This window comes from Ambystoma mexicanum, chromosome 6p (assembly GCF_040938575.1).
Source record: "Ambystoma mexicanum isolate Mex_15411 chromosome 6p, UKY_AmexF1_1, whole genome shotgun sequence".
Taxonomy (NCBI): Eukaryota; Metazoa; Chordata; class Amphibia; order Caudata; family Ambystomatidae; genus Ambystoma; species Ambystoma mexicanum.
The window spans coordinates 601,654,186-601,669,555 of record NC_090935.1 but is presented as its reverse complement, the minus strand read 5'-3'; the positions used below and the strand labels follow the sequence as shown (position 1 = coordinate 601,669,555).

Genomic DNA, 15,370 nt, shown 5'->3' with positions numbered 1-15,370 from the left:
AGCTCTTCTGACTAGTCCCCCTTGCACATTTTGGTTATCATTCTGCATATTATGAAACCCGCCTTGGTGATTTTTGAAAAACAACCCCTTCCTCTTTAGGTCATTTCTTTATCTTGTGACATGAAGCCATTCCTTTCTTGGCCTATTTGGTGCTAATTATTTGCCTGCGATGCACCAACTTCTTGCAGCCGCATTCCCAGGCCTCCTCAGCTCGTCGGTACCGCCCCCTTCTATGGCATACCTTGATAAGTTATTCTGAACAAACTTGGTTTGCTCAAGTTTTCCTAACATAATTTTTCTTGTTGTTCTCCTCTTGCAGCAGCCTGCAATAACACACGATGGTCAACTCTATCTTTGTCCATGACCTTGCTTCCATTCCCACTTGCTTCCCAAGCGTCTGTACCTACTCAAATAGTCCCTGACATAAACCGTAGTGAAATATTATCACTGCGTTCACCCCTGCTTGCGTGTTTCAAGAATTCAATGCTCCTGAATCTAAGCAAGCAAATCTTCATCCTTTCATTTATTTCTTCAAAAGACCAGCTACTCTTATATTTTGCTTTAAATAAAACATAATGTTGCCATCTAATACTCTAAATGTAAAACAAAAAGCATCCTGTGTGCTCTCATTGCAATGTTGAATTCCTTCTTCTGACTATTGCAATGTTGAATTCCTTCTTCTGACTACCTATGTGTTTTTATGTGCATTGCCTGTAATCTAATTGCCTATACTTCCATGAAATCATGAGTGGTGGTGGGGGGGGGGGGGGGGGGGTTGGCGTGCATGTTGTATGCATGTGTGTGCATACGTGCATGTCATAACAGAGATTCTATCCTTAATTTCAATTTTTTCCCTATAAATCATACTCCATGCTGTACTCCATAATTGTGCCAAATCTGCCTCCATTTCATTTGTCAATGCCCAGCCTGGTTATACCTTACTCATAAATTTTTGTTTAATCAGCCCCTGCAAAAACCCCAAATAATACCCTCATTATTCTTAGAAGCCAAACCATGAAGGTTGTGTTTCTACAAAAACACCTTTCCAACCCAATTCCTCAATCCAACTGTTTTAAATGTACCATGTCTTTTACTCATTTTGTGTGTGCTTTTAGCCTCAGTGCACTGCACTTTTGCGAGCACTTCTTCCTCATTGCCTATTTCTTCCTCAGTATAAATACAAATTATTATTACATTTTTACATGCATTTCCAGTATTTTCCCCAAAAAGTTTTCTCACGTATCTTGCTATTCCCCATTGATATTCACTATGCGTAATTCAATATCATCCGCTAATACATTGACCTACTTTTTACTGCAATTTGCACTTACATTTACATTTTTACTCTGACACTTTGTGATCCTAGACACAATTGTTTCCCTCTCCAAATGTCCCCATATTGTAGAGACATAATGTATGGTGAGGGAAGCATTGTTCCCCCTTCTTGGCACCTCTCCAATGTGCTCTACATTTTTGGTGCATATATCTTAAACTTCCATGCAGAACACCCCATGCCTCTACATTGTATTGCAATACATATCCCATGCCGCTTCTCTGTCCCTTAACTATCAATGTTCTCGCTAATGTGGTCATCCACAGCACTCCTCTTGTGCTTCCATTTAGCAATCTGTCCTTTTTTCTCCCATAGCGCACTGAAGACCATTTTAACAAAAATAATATTTTTCTTCTTCTCATTTGTACACTTTGCCAGTGCCTGTACCAGGATCAATGCTCTTTCTAAAAAAATGCCCCATCCCTTCCCAATAAGGGATGGCTACTTGCCACACATAAAATCAATACATCAGGGGTGCTCTGGTGTGTATCTTAACAATAAAGCATCCATCCACACCCCATTAAATGACCAAACAACCCCGTAAAAATGGCAATTGACTTATGCAACCCTTAATAGCAACTCAATGGTGCCTCACCAGCACACACATACAATAACTGAAAGCAGTCCTTCATTCTAAACAATATATTCAACACAAGGTTCAAACATATATAGCTGTCCTGCCCAAAACAATTCTTCACAATACCTACCTTGACTCACCAACCAGGGGTTAATTGCTTCACAACATATCAATTTAAAGCATTATGTCTCAACATCTATTTTTAACCATCATACATTTAATGCCATAAAAATGCTGTTTTTCAGAACTTGCTCATCAGTCAAGTTACCCAGCGGTTATCAGTCAAATCAACCCATAGTTGCATCCCTACTACTGAACACATACATTTCATATATGTATGGTGAAAACCCCAAAAAAGAATAGTTTAATTTAATTCAGGTTCAAACCCATATTTTCATCTGCAAGCCCCCAGACCACTTCCAGCCTGGCACCAGAAAAGATTTTTCAAAATAGCAGGAAATGGCTATCTTGACACTTTCCTTGCATGGTTACACATATTAGTGTCAATCTTACACATTTTAATCATTTTTCCATACACATATATGACTTTTTTTAATGTAATGGTTCCCTGTCTTTTTCAATGTGAATGCACATACAAATGGTTTCCTAATCCACCCATTGCCTTGCTAAAAACTTTTAACAACCGCATATTGCTGTTTCTCCTGCGCAAGCTGTATCAGTTACATTAACTCAAAGAACTATCCCTGTGTCCTTTTGTGCAAATGCCCTGTTTTGTTCTGCGATCATAAATATTACCCTCTGAACTTTGCCAACTTGTTATCTCTCAGTCTTTGAACAGACATCCTAGCCGTTCCCAACAGCGCTCTCAAACACACATCTCCATTGTGTCCTGGCAACGCTAGCTTTTATTAGCTGCGGAGCGCGTATAAAAGTGGTCCTAAGTTTATGAAATTTTACTTTCAAGCTATGTACTGCGTCTTATTAGCTCCACTTTCCTAAGCAAGAAAGGAATGTGATGGCAGAATTGTGTTTCAATTTGTTTTACATCCCCCCCTAAATTCTGTGCTTTTGTAACTCAGTTGCTGCGCCTGTTTAAAGCAATATTAACCTCTCTCATATTGTTGTGCCTTATCTTTCCTTCGTTTACATGCACCGCAGTGCGGATTGCTATTGTTCAAAGCACTTTAGTGTCCTAAAGCTGTCAACTATGCAGGAATTTAAAAATTAACCCTGTATTTACCAACACCCGCTCTCTGCAGGGGTGCGAAGCAGCCACACCTTTTGACTGCAAACTAATTTGTTGCCCGATTCTTTATCATAGCATTTCAAAAATAACGGATGAGTGCCCTTATTAATGGCTTACTCAACCTCTTTTTTCACTAGTCCCTGCCTATTTTTAGATTGGTGCACACCACCTTTCTTTAAAGTATTTTCTTGACTTCCTCTTATTTTATACAGTGCATCAATTCATTGTTGCTCTGCAACATCTTAATTTCACAAGAAACGCATAATGGACAGACAAACAAGCCGGCTTCAACATGTACTTTCTACGCGCTCCTCGCTGCTATTACTTGCCCCTAAATACCCCAATAGTGGCTTCTCTCTCAGAACTGTCTGTGTGCAGCCTGGTTTTACCCACTTGGGTTTTGAGACAACTCCTTTTATACACTCCTTGAACGTAGGACTCTGGGCTGATCTTTATAGAACGCTCCTCGTCCATATACCTTATTTGATGCTCTTCATCATAAATCTTCAAACACCCCTATTTAGTCTAAACAGTCCCCCGTTACTCTTCTAAACTACCACATTACTTTTTAAACCACTGATTACCTTTTAAATTACTTTTGGGATTACTCCTAGATTACTTTAAAAATATTCTCGGATTACTTTTTTAAAGACCCTTGATTACTTTTCTACACTTCCACAACCCCTTAACAATACATCTCTATTTTCTCCCTCCTTACCCCAGTCCCCCATGATACATACCAAAATGCACAGGTGTCAAAGCATGCCATTCATCATTCATGCCGACAGTCATTGGGAGGCCCCTTCTGGCAATATGGAGGCACACTGCAGATTCATTTACTCACCCTGCCACTCTTCCCCAGGCATCCAGGCCTCTTCTCATGTCTGCCAGCATAAACTTCTGGGTCCTTGTGCTTGGACGAAAAGATCTTCAAGGTCCCTTTGTGGTAAGCCAAGTGAACTGGAGGGCCCAGCCCCTCGTAAAACTTTGACCTATGTGGATCAGGCAGCAGAGACAAGGCACTGGGCAACGAGGCAGATGGCCGCCCGGCCTGGTTTCAAAATCATCATTGTTGCATTTTAACAGGACACCAGCAAAGAGCAGCAATGAGTTCCCGAAATCAGGTCCTTTTATACTTTTTAAGACTGATATAACATTTCTTAAAATTGCGCAATACACATTGGTTGGTCCCTGCAACTAAAAGCAAACGCCTACTGCCACTCGCCAAGCCCACATGACATAATTTGGCATGCATAGTTTGTCTGACACTCAATCTGATAACTTGGGTGAGATTCAGCCGGAAACTCCTTATAAATCCTTAGATTTCTGGAAAGGAGCAGTCCTTATCAGTTCCACTGAGTCTTTTTGGCAGGCAATACTGGGCTTTTCCTGCCAAGACATGTTTATCTACAATGAACTGCTGATAACTGCTGCCAAAGAATTACTTAATTATCTTGCATGAATAGGAGTTTTACCACCATTTTGTCTCATCAGCATTCATCTTAGAAAATACCTGAGCCTTGGCCTGAATATTCTGTGTAGCTACCAAATGATGAGTTATTATTTCTTCTTGTATGCATAACTTTTTTCCTATTCAGTTTTCAGATGAGATTTCCGATATTCATGATGTACGTGTAATACCCGAGATACCCTCCATTGCATGAGGCATTCTGAGCCTAAAAAATGTCACCCTAAAATGTGCTTTTTGTCTTCAAAAAGCGCTACAATTCTGTTTTTTTGCGATACTGGAACCAATAATCAGCCTGACCCGTTATCTGTATTCAATTTGAAGGGGGGGGGGGGTGGATCTAGGACCTCCACTACAACACCATGCCAAAAGTATACTGCACACGTGTTATGCTGCATCAGTCTCCTGATCGGTAGCCACTGCTCTTCAGTGGCACAGAACAGGTTCGTAGGTTGCATGTGCTGTGTTTGACCGGTGCTGTGACAATACTTTCAATGCAGACAGAGGTTGCATTTAAATCTGCTCCTCTGACTCAAAAACAAAATATTTGTGACTATCCACCTGGTATCAAGTTAATCTCTACAAATATGTAATTCCTGGCTTCTGGTATGGTGACTGACAGTGTACACAGTTATTAAAGCTACATCAGATTTGTATTATACTACTATCAAACCTGGGAGCTCAACTCGGCTATGGAAAGGCTGTGTGGATTTATAGCCAAACTACCTGTCTTGGCTTAACCAAAGTGCCAGAAAGCGGTCTCATTCAACTTCTGGGAAGTTGAGTAGGACCTCTCTCCAGCACAGGAAACTCTCAGCAGGAGATCTCCTGGGAACCATGTTTCAAAGAGGCACACCCATACCAAAGATGAACAGGAATATGGCGGTCTGGCTCAATCTGGACCTTAAACCACATGTCCACGCAACCCCCGCCCTGACATCTCTGCATTAGCTGCTAATTAGTTATCGTCCGTCAAAACCCTATGCCTTTTCCAATGGGCGCTCATGGTCCTTTGTGATCCACCATTCCAAAAGAAATGGTATGCTGGCAGGACCCTTGGTGTTGCGCGGCTTTTCTTGTGAAACACCCTTCCCCTAACTAATGAAAAGAGCCCTAACCTTTTCAGAAATGGGCTTAATCATTGCATTGTCTGTTGGTGCCCAGAAGCGCCAGTCTGCACTTAGCTTCAGGTCAGTTTGTTCCCTGTCTGATCCACAGCACTTGTTACCCTATGAAGTGACTGTTTCTCACCACTGGTGCATTAGAAATAAAATATAGGTTTATAAACCGCACCGCAGAAGGAAATAGCAGCATCAGTTCACAAGTCTTCATTTTTACAGAGGATTGGAAATAATGTGAGCAATGCCTATTTTGATATCTAAATTCCTTCTTTGGTAATAGATTGGGACTCGTGTAGACCATGAGACCAGGCTCCTATGAGCAAAAAGTGTTATGTTTTTGCCCTCTTGGATGGCGAATTGTGTCCCCTAACATTCATAGACAGTATTTTAACCATGCTGAAAAGAAGTCATTAACATTACCAGTTGATGCTTATAGCAGCATAGTGGAATGCTCCAGATCTAAGCAAAAATGTCCAGCCTGAAAATACAAACCCCAAAACTATCAAACTTCAAAATTGCTCCAGCACCTCTGATCACTAGAATGATTTGTAGATTTTTGCAGAGATGTGGTAGTTGCTGAAATAAACACACTCCTCCGCACCCCTAAAATTTCAAATTGCAATTGCAAAAGAAACAAACCTTTTTAAAAGACGCGAGAATAACTACACCAAATGTCTTCTTTTGAAGCCATTGGCCCAGCAAGCTCGGAGATCTTGGAAAGATGCACCCAACTCTGCCCTTTCTATACCTCGCATTCCTGCCACTGCAGCCCCTGCCCCCACTAAATCATTAGCATATAGCAATCGCCCTTGTATTATAGGCAGTAGGTAATCACTATACCTTGATAAATGGTGATATTTTGTCATCACTATCACTAATTCATCCCCTAGGAAAGAAATGTCATCACCGAAGGCAGCCACCAGTTATTACAAGAAATTCTATAAATCTTCAGAAGGAGCAGTTTGCCCCATCTGCACTCGTTACTCCTGAAACAATTGTACCAGACTGGCAACACACGGGGGAAACTGTTTTTTCTTTAAGATTGTAAGAAACCATCTTGACTACTATGTCTCTCGATTAGTCAATATCAACTTTTCAATATTCAGCCCCATCTTGTGCACGCAATCCAACACATTGTCATATATGCATGAAAAGTGAAAAATGTCACTAGAGCTGTTCTGTATACTTGCGAACATGTCCTCTTTAATCCCTTCTTTCAAATGCTTCACTCTAATATTCTCCCTTCTGGATTAATTTCCTCAGACCTCGCACTTCAGGTCAAATTTCACTGCAAATGGCATCCATTTTTATCTAATGCCACAACCTGTCATTAGATTATGGTTTGAATAGTTGTCTTTTTGGTATTTTACATGGTCATCTGTCTGCTGAAGATCAACACGGATGTTCTTGTGAAGTTCTCATGCAGTGCTATTGTTAATGCGTCAAATTTGACCTTCATCCTCACTCATTTTTCATGGAAATCATTGAGGTGTATTGCAAGATCTCTGACTTGGTTAGCAAACCATACTCGTCTATAAGAGGCACTGCTATAATGGGGTGTTAGGGTGACCATTGAAGAGCTGCTGAACAGCAGCTAGGTATATACTTCTGGCATGGTTGTCTGAAAAGGCTTTTGATTTGGGGAGTTTTATCCTGAATCTGCACCAAGGCAGTGAATTCCTTATCACCACCTGAACTGCTTCGAGGAACGTTAAATGGAGGATCAGAGAGGTGACGAAAAAAGACCATGTTCACAATAAAAAGGAGGAACATCACTTGCGGCATCATAGTGCAGGGAGTTCTCAAAGAATCCTGTTCGATAGGCTGCCAAACTACTAAAAGACATTGCATTGCATGTTAAAGCGACAGTTAACAGGATCACATCTAGAGACCCCGGAATTCCTTCTAAGTGATCATTCGTGGCATGCAGCTTAATGATGATCAGGGGAATGTGTACTGCAGAGTTGGATGCTAGAATTTGAATAATTGAAATAGGTTGTAGTGATTGATAAATGTACTTTGTTTATAGTGCACACCTCTGGCCATCCACAGGGAGTGCTGCACTACTAACCAGTAATCTCTGAATCAATCTGAGGGTCTCCTGGCCCATTCCCTGTGTTTGGAATGTGGAGTGCCACCTGCTGCGAAGCAGTCTGCTTATCCATAACACCCAGCCCAGCTTTCACAATGTGAGGCCCCACCACCAGCTATAACCTCATGCCGCACAGCTTCCCAAGCCCTACATTCAGGACATGGTCTTCAGTTTGTAGGGCATCCTGCAAACTGTGATCTTACTCTCACTGGTTGCAAATGGCAAAGTTGAATCTGTCGTATCCGGAGCACTGGTGAATTCACTACTGCCTTTTGTTCTCCAGGTACTCTTACATCTGTAGGGGCAGTGATCGAAGTGAGAGGGAACAGTCGGGAGCGGTGTTCCACTACTTTTATTTTTTTCTATTTACCATTCCTCTACTTTTAATGACAATATTCGCCATTCTATACATACTATTTGCCCGTTCATGTCCTTGGACAAGTGCAAACTTGTAAAAGGAGAATTTGTAACTTGTCACTTACACGATTGCAATGCCCCGGCCTCAAAACCTTGTCACATGTTGCACTATGCTGCCGCCTACCCTCTCCACTGCCAAGACCACAGTTCCACTACTTCTTTCAGGTACACTTCTACCACTGTCTAGGGGCATTTTTTATTTATGAAGTGGAACAGGACCTGGCCCCCTGAACATGCAAGGCTTGCATCCACTCTGATCTGTTGCTGACCCTGCTCCCACCTGCACTTTCTTCCTTGCACCATGCCATTACTGTTCTTATTAATCTAAGCCAGATGAGCTGTCAAGCACATATACAACATATTTTATATCATCTATGATTACACCTTACAGCTTACCTTCACACATGTATTAACTAGTCTACGCCCAACATCCTCTTTTCCAACTACAACCTCTCTGGAAAAAATGGTGCACAGTCTGTTGATTGGTTTCACAGATTTTCCAGAACTAGATCTTATGTAGTTCGATCACCTACACCATAAAAATGAAGGGTTGGATTGTAATGATTTTATTTGTGCTGTTGTCTGTACCCCGTTCCTCCACAATATCTACATTTATTCCCACTTGTGGTTCCAGATCTAGGGTAATACTTGATGCCTGCCTTAAAATGCATTTTTATATTGAGAGATGTGAACATTTTGGTGGGTGACTGAAGATTTAATTGGCGACAAACATCCCACATAATGTAGGACACCTTCTCAAATGCCATTCTTCTGAACCTCATTACTTCTGAGTGTTGGCCTTTTAACTGGTTGGATATTGTCACTGGTCCTTTCCATCAAAGGGTCCAGTGTGTGCTTTGAGGAACAGTGACTTTTTGTCATCAAGCTACCTCAAATACAGTCAGCTGGGACTTTCTTTGTCTATATTTTTCTAGCTATTTGCCATCCAGTAAGTTGCTCCCCATTGGTTATTCTTGCGCAGATAAAAGCTGGTACGACCCTCACCCACAACACAGTTGTCCTTGGTATCAAATGGAAGGCTATAACTGGCAGATACATTGTGAACGGAGGATAGCACAGGGGCATTGCGCTGGTCTTGGAAGCAAGACCACGCAGAGTACCAGAGGTTTGAATACCGGATTCGTGCTTAGAAACCGAACTCTGGTATGGTATTGGACGCGTTATAAAAAAACAATAAATAAACAGTAAGTGCTTTTTGGAAGGTCTTTGCCTTCTTGAAAATAGGCTAAAGGCCCAAGAAAGATGGTGTAAAAAGTCCAGCCTCGCTGAAAATTGCTTAACATACCAACGTCATAAAAATATTCTGGAGTTATCAGCAACTGTCCGCCACCTCTGTGACGCCTCTCAAGCTCTGCAACAATCTCATGGCCAATTAAACTGAACAAACTGGGCCACTACAAGCTAACGTTCTTCCGACTTCTGTTGTCCACGAGGACATCCGTGCAAAAGAATCTCTGCACTTATCATGCAATGTATCCTCGCCTACCCCTCGTCCAATACGTTTTAAAGAATCTTATGTATGCTGTTAAAATGATGATACTAAAACATCCCGGTGCTTGGCAAACACGTTTGCCCTGCTCTGACGTCCCCACCCTTGCACACATTCTTGAAAGCATGGTCATAGTATAACTCAGAAAGCTTTGAAGCAGCATCATCCTCTGTGGGTTCCAGTTGGCTCCAACTTCGAGGACTGAAAGCAATTCATGAATAGCCTAAAAAATCAAGCCCACCTGCAGAGTGCAGGCCATGTCTGTGCCATGGTTCTACTTGGTCTCTCTGCAGCGTTGGCACAGTGCACACATTTCTTCTTCACTGTCCGATAGTCATGCCAAATCACAGGAACAGGCCTGCAATGGTGCACATGCGTTTGAACCGAATTAAACAGTGGTTCCACACTTCAGAGTCCACATTATACATACAATATGCCCCAAAGGCCAGTGCTGTATCCAATCCTTTCAACCGCTCTATAACAATGGGTGCACATGCCTTTGATAACCAAATTCTCGGCTATCCTATGTTTACTGATGAAACAAGATACAGATCCGATTGTAAGTGGAACTTGAAAATCAATAGCCTGTAATGGGCTGCCTTGCCTCTCTTGCTGTGTACTTGGCTTTGCCTATTTGCCTCAAACATTGAAGTCTTGCTAGTTGGGCAGAGTATTTCAATCACACTTGACATTTCACTAGCCCCCACCACCCTTGCAGCTACCCCTTTTCTCCAAACATCTTATTTTCAACCTTGGTGTCGCCTTCCAAGATGAAGTGTCGCTCATTTCTGCAAGTTAAAGGCATTCTCGTAGATTATCTTTTTTTTTTTTAATGCATGTGTGCATTTTTCCCCAGGCTACTGTCATGGGACAATTTCTTTGCTTATTTTTCAGTTGAGCCAAAGTTGCTATACATTTTGTAATTTGTTGGCATATATGGATGTGTAAGCCTGTGTTGCTTGTCTCCGTCGGTGCCTCACTCCGGATTGGTGGAACCTTTCATTTTTCAACCCTCTGCTATTTAAAGTTGGAGCAGGAACAGGTCACTCACCTAGCAGTGCAAATCTGGAAGAGGTTGGGATTTTCATCGAGTGCTACAGATACATATTTGTAAGTAGAAGATAAAATAGTGATACTTGTGATTTTATACTGAGTCTCCTGTGTTTCTTGGCACTTCATTGCAGGTGAAGGACCTGAGTAGAGAAATTCATGAATGGAAGCGGAGGGCGCAGACGAAGACTGATGCAGGAGTGCAGACTGAAGAATATGGCGCATGGCCAAACTCTGGTATGGGGCTGAGGACTTTTATGAGACCGGAGGTCTCAATCAACCTGATTTCTGCAGCTCTTCTTAGTGCTACTAACGCCTACACACCTCCATTCACCCACACTGTTTTTCAATCTGCACCTGTTAAATGGGATTCAAAGTACATTGTTAGCTGAGTGACATGTAGGGACAAAAATAATCTATTGGCTACAGAAAGTTTGAATGTGTGTTTTTTTTTTTTTGGTTCTTATACATTGTATTGGTAATTTTCTCATGACTCCTGGGTTTGTTGAAAGCTAGTGAGACCACCTGCAGGTGGAATACTCAAACTTGGTTTGTCATGTCCAAAAAGAAGCCCAATACTGTGTTACATGGGGGGGGGGGGCGAGGGCGAAAATAAAACACTTCTAGAAACAATAGAATTTATTTTAATCTGTGGCGGGTGTCAATGAGAATTACACAGGCTGAACTCTCAGCCTGCTTTCGTAAAGGAGGTTAAGCTTGAGCAAGCTCCACCTTAAACCCCTCAGCTTCTATCAGTCAGTCCCTTGATTGTGCCTGGATGGAGTCATTCTCACTAAACATAAGATATCTATTTAAGGGCTGAATCTGCGAAAGATCCCCATGCGACTTAACTATGCCACCTGCAAATAAACATTACCACATATGCACAAAGATCTGGAGAAGTCGAACACTGCACATAAAATCTGTGTACTGTGAGTGAGCACACACATCTTCTCCGAGACCCAAGGACGTTCCAATGGTTTTATTGGGCCAGCCTCTTTCTCTGCTCCCTCCTTAACACCAGGTTAGTTCTATTGAACTGTAACCCCTACTGGCCAAGAGCTTGTTTTACGCTAAAGATCTCTTGTATAATACACTTGTCTGTCTCGACTCCATCAGGGACAAAACTGCTGTTCCTCCTCTATCCAGATGTTCGTATTCTAATGGTGTTTGTGCCTGGCATGTATTTTATCAGGCGGTTTCACTCACGCCTGTGCTCGCCTCTTCCTTTCTACTCACTATTAGTACCTTCCTCTTCTCACCACGCTACTGTCCTTGTTTCACTCCTCCTGTCTCTGGTCTCCACCTTTTGATGTTACTACTCCTCCAATTTACTTCTGCTTTCCTCTTCATCACTACATGTGATGTGAATCCAGTGGAGTCATCACTGATTTCCCCGCAGTGACTGCCTCCCCTGTGGCCAGGGGACGGCAGCCGATACCTGATCCTGACCCTGGGGGTGGCTACAGGATGGCTACCGGAGGGAGGTGGTAACTCCATAAATTGAGACCCAGTATTCCCCCTTTTCCTCTAAGGAAGACTCTATCCAGGTCCTTAATGACTTACTGTCACCTAACAGTTGCAACCTATAGTGAAAATCGGAAAAACCTTTCCTCTAGATTACTCGGGCTCCCATAAATGACTCAAATACTCATAACTCTAACAGAACATCTTCTGGTCATGATGTACCTTCTTGTGAAACTTTTGAACAATGTCGACCAAGAAACCCACCAACTTCTATGGACTTCAACTGCCATAGACCCTCAGGTACTGAGACGAAGAAGAGGAGGAAGGAGTTTATGCAGAGTAGGAGCAGCCTGAAAACTAACGTGCAGGCTAGTTGTTTTGTTTGTCCTAAAGTGAGTGGGACCTTTAAAAATGCCAGAGGCTGTGCTGGAAGGGGCTGTGTTCGAGAGAACGAGGAACCCTGTGCTGCGGCTCCTGACCACGAGGTATCCAGACCGGTCTGGTGAGACTGGGAGCGAAGCGCAGAGGAAGGGAAGCTGTGGAGAGGCTGGAGGCCACACAAACTCCCATGAGGACAGCCCAATCAACCAGTGCTGTCCGGTCAAGGGAAGCCATCGGTTGCTTGCGGAGCCACTTCACACGCTGACAAAGCATCTGCACATTCTCGACGGGGAAGCAACAACACCATGGAAGCAGGAGCAAGTTCGGAAATGCCAAGAAGACCCGGTGAGTCTGCCTAGAGCAGCGGGGGACCCCAAAAAAACACACTCACACACTTGAACTTTATGAAGTTGCAGATGACAGAAAGGAACACAACTTGTTTAAATGCAACCAAAGGAAAGTACAAGTTCAAATGCCAATAAGAAGAATATTGAATGCGAACAAAACCAAGTGCTGCGACAAGCCCCAGGTAAATACGCAGATATGCGATGTCAGTGTGGGGGAAAGTGGAAGCAAGTGCTCCCATAGGCAAATATACCACACACCTCAGGGTATATGCTATTGTGGTTGGTGAAAAAACAGTGAAACCAATAGGAAGTCCTGGCAGGGGAGTACACCAGGCAATCCGCCAAAGTCACAAGAAGAGAAAAAGAAAGGCGGTTATGTTGTTTTGTTATTTGAAGCTCAAAAAAGACTGTAATGGGATTTATTGTTTGAACGAGAACTTTTGTGAATTCAGTACCAGGACCCAGGACCTGTTGGAGAAAGAGACGCTTTGGTACAAAGAAACTGTTGGGTACAGAAACGCCTTTGACACAAAAACTATTGGATATCGAGACACTTTTTCCCATCATATATAAACATCCAGGGGAAGGGAAGCCCCTCTGGATCCAAGGATCTTTCCTTGAAAATCCTTTTATTTTTTAACTATCCTTATATTTTTGGGTGTGAAAACTTTTTTGCTAATATAAATTCAAAGACCTTTCCATGCACTGCTTTGTTTTGGTTCTAGTGTGAAGGCCAGCTTAGAATGTTTTGGACACAAGGATGGCTTTTAAGTTACTGACTACTTGGAATAGCAAATCCTTAGTTTTAGTCTTCTAGGTCGGGAGAATTCTCTTATTAAAAGGGCTAGTGAGGCATTTTTCCAACCAGTTTGTTTCAATAAAATGCCTGACTTTGAGCATAATACACATTAGTGTCTGCCTTGTCTTTCTGACTCCTCTCATACACTCTGCCTTCTTGCGCTACTTCTACACTTCTCACCCCACTACTACTACATTCCTCCATTCACTATTTCTTCAACACGCTCCTTGTGCCCAGTTGTCATATGCTTCAAACACATTCCTTATCCAAGCATTTCTATACACTTGCCACCTAAACACACACTTGCACTGCATTATACTCCCTAAACCAATTCCTCATATTTTCAATTACTAATGCGGACAAGAGGACTCTCATAAGGGCATATGAGCAGGTAATCGTGCTAGGCAGGGCTAAACATTTCAAGTTGCAAGCTGTTATTGAGGTGTTAAGTTACTAGTCTCCTCAATTTTCCACATACAAAAAGCAGACCATTTCTTACTCGCCAAAAGTCAATTATTCTTAGTCAATGGCTAGTGACGAATGCACATTTGGGGCCTAATTCTAGGAGAGGGGAGCACTGTCACGGGGATTATAATGGGCGAAACATTTATCCTACGGAATACAATACAAGTAGATCTCATCTCACAGGCAGCTCCTTCTGTTGGTATACTAACTGGAGTACTGGCATTATCTGAAACCACAGTGGAGTCAACCCAATCCCTCATGCCAAAACTCTTATTTTATTTGACTTTATATTATCAAGGGGACTTTGACACTCACAGATGTTTAATTCTGGTGGATGAGTGATCTGTTTTGGCCCTAATAGGAATGGCTTAGCAGGGACTATGGTTTTTGTTCCGTTCCCTTGATCATGTCCGTTATCCTTTAAGAGTTGCTCACAGCTAAAGATCACCAGCTTAGTCTTGTATATTATATTCTTTTTGGATATTTTATGAACCACTTTGCAGGTACATATGCACCTTTTTTAATGTGCCATGATCCAGAGCCCTGTAAAACAATAGAGGAAGCACAGCAAAACCACCTACTTTCTTTACTAGTTAAATAATTGCCCTCGAATTTTTAACGCCCACTCTTTGATTAGTCTTTATAATAGATTTAATTTTATTCGTTCAAGCATCTGGTGCACTCTGTTCTTCAATGGGTAAAACAGGTTCTCCTGACAGAAGACAAGGGATTACCCACGTCCGCTGTAGTAGATGTTAAGATGGATGTTCAGAATCAGTCCAATGGACAGATACTTGGAGGCCACCACATTTGAATGAACATGAAAATACACTGATGTCTAGCCCCACTCTTATCAAGGTAGTGTGACTGAGCCAGTAAAGCTTAGACTGGAGTGTGAGAGTGATGAAGGATCCAGTTAAGCGCACACAGAACACTCCTAATGGCACAGGCTAGACAGACTGTATACAAATAAAATTATTCAGGCCTTAGACAAACTCTTAGCAATTAAAAACCATAGGTAAGTATATAGTGGTGGACGAGCCTACAGGGAACTGTGGAGACTTCCATCCTGGTGGGCCTCGATTGTGTGGGTACAGTGGTTTTCGGCTCTGCTTACCCTCTGCCCCAATCACCAT

At 42.3% G+C, this 15,370-nt stretch overlaps 1 protein-coding gene across 1 annotated transcript in view; it reads left to right on the top strand.

The window, feature by feature from the left end:
- Window positions 1–15,370, top strand: part of AGGF1 (angiogenic factor with G-patch and FHA domains 1) — a 905,326-nt gene that overhangs the window by 77,306 nt on the left and 812,650 nt on the right. Inside the window, exon 2 of the mRNA XM_069627444.1 lies at window positions 10,910–11,012. Coding sequence (XP_069483545.1) covers window positions 10,910–11,012 — 103 coding nt within the window. The remainder of the gene's footprint in view (window positions 1–10,909; window positions 11,013–15,370) is intronic.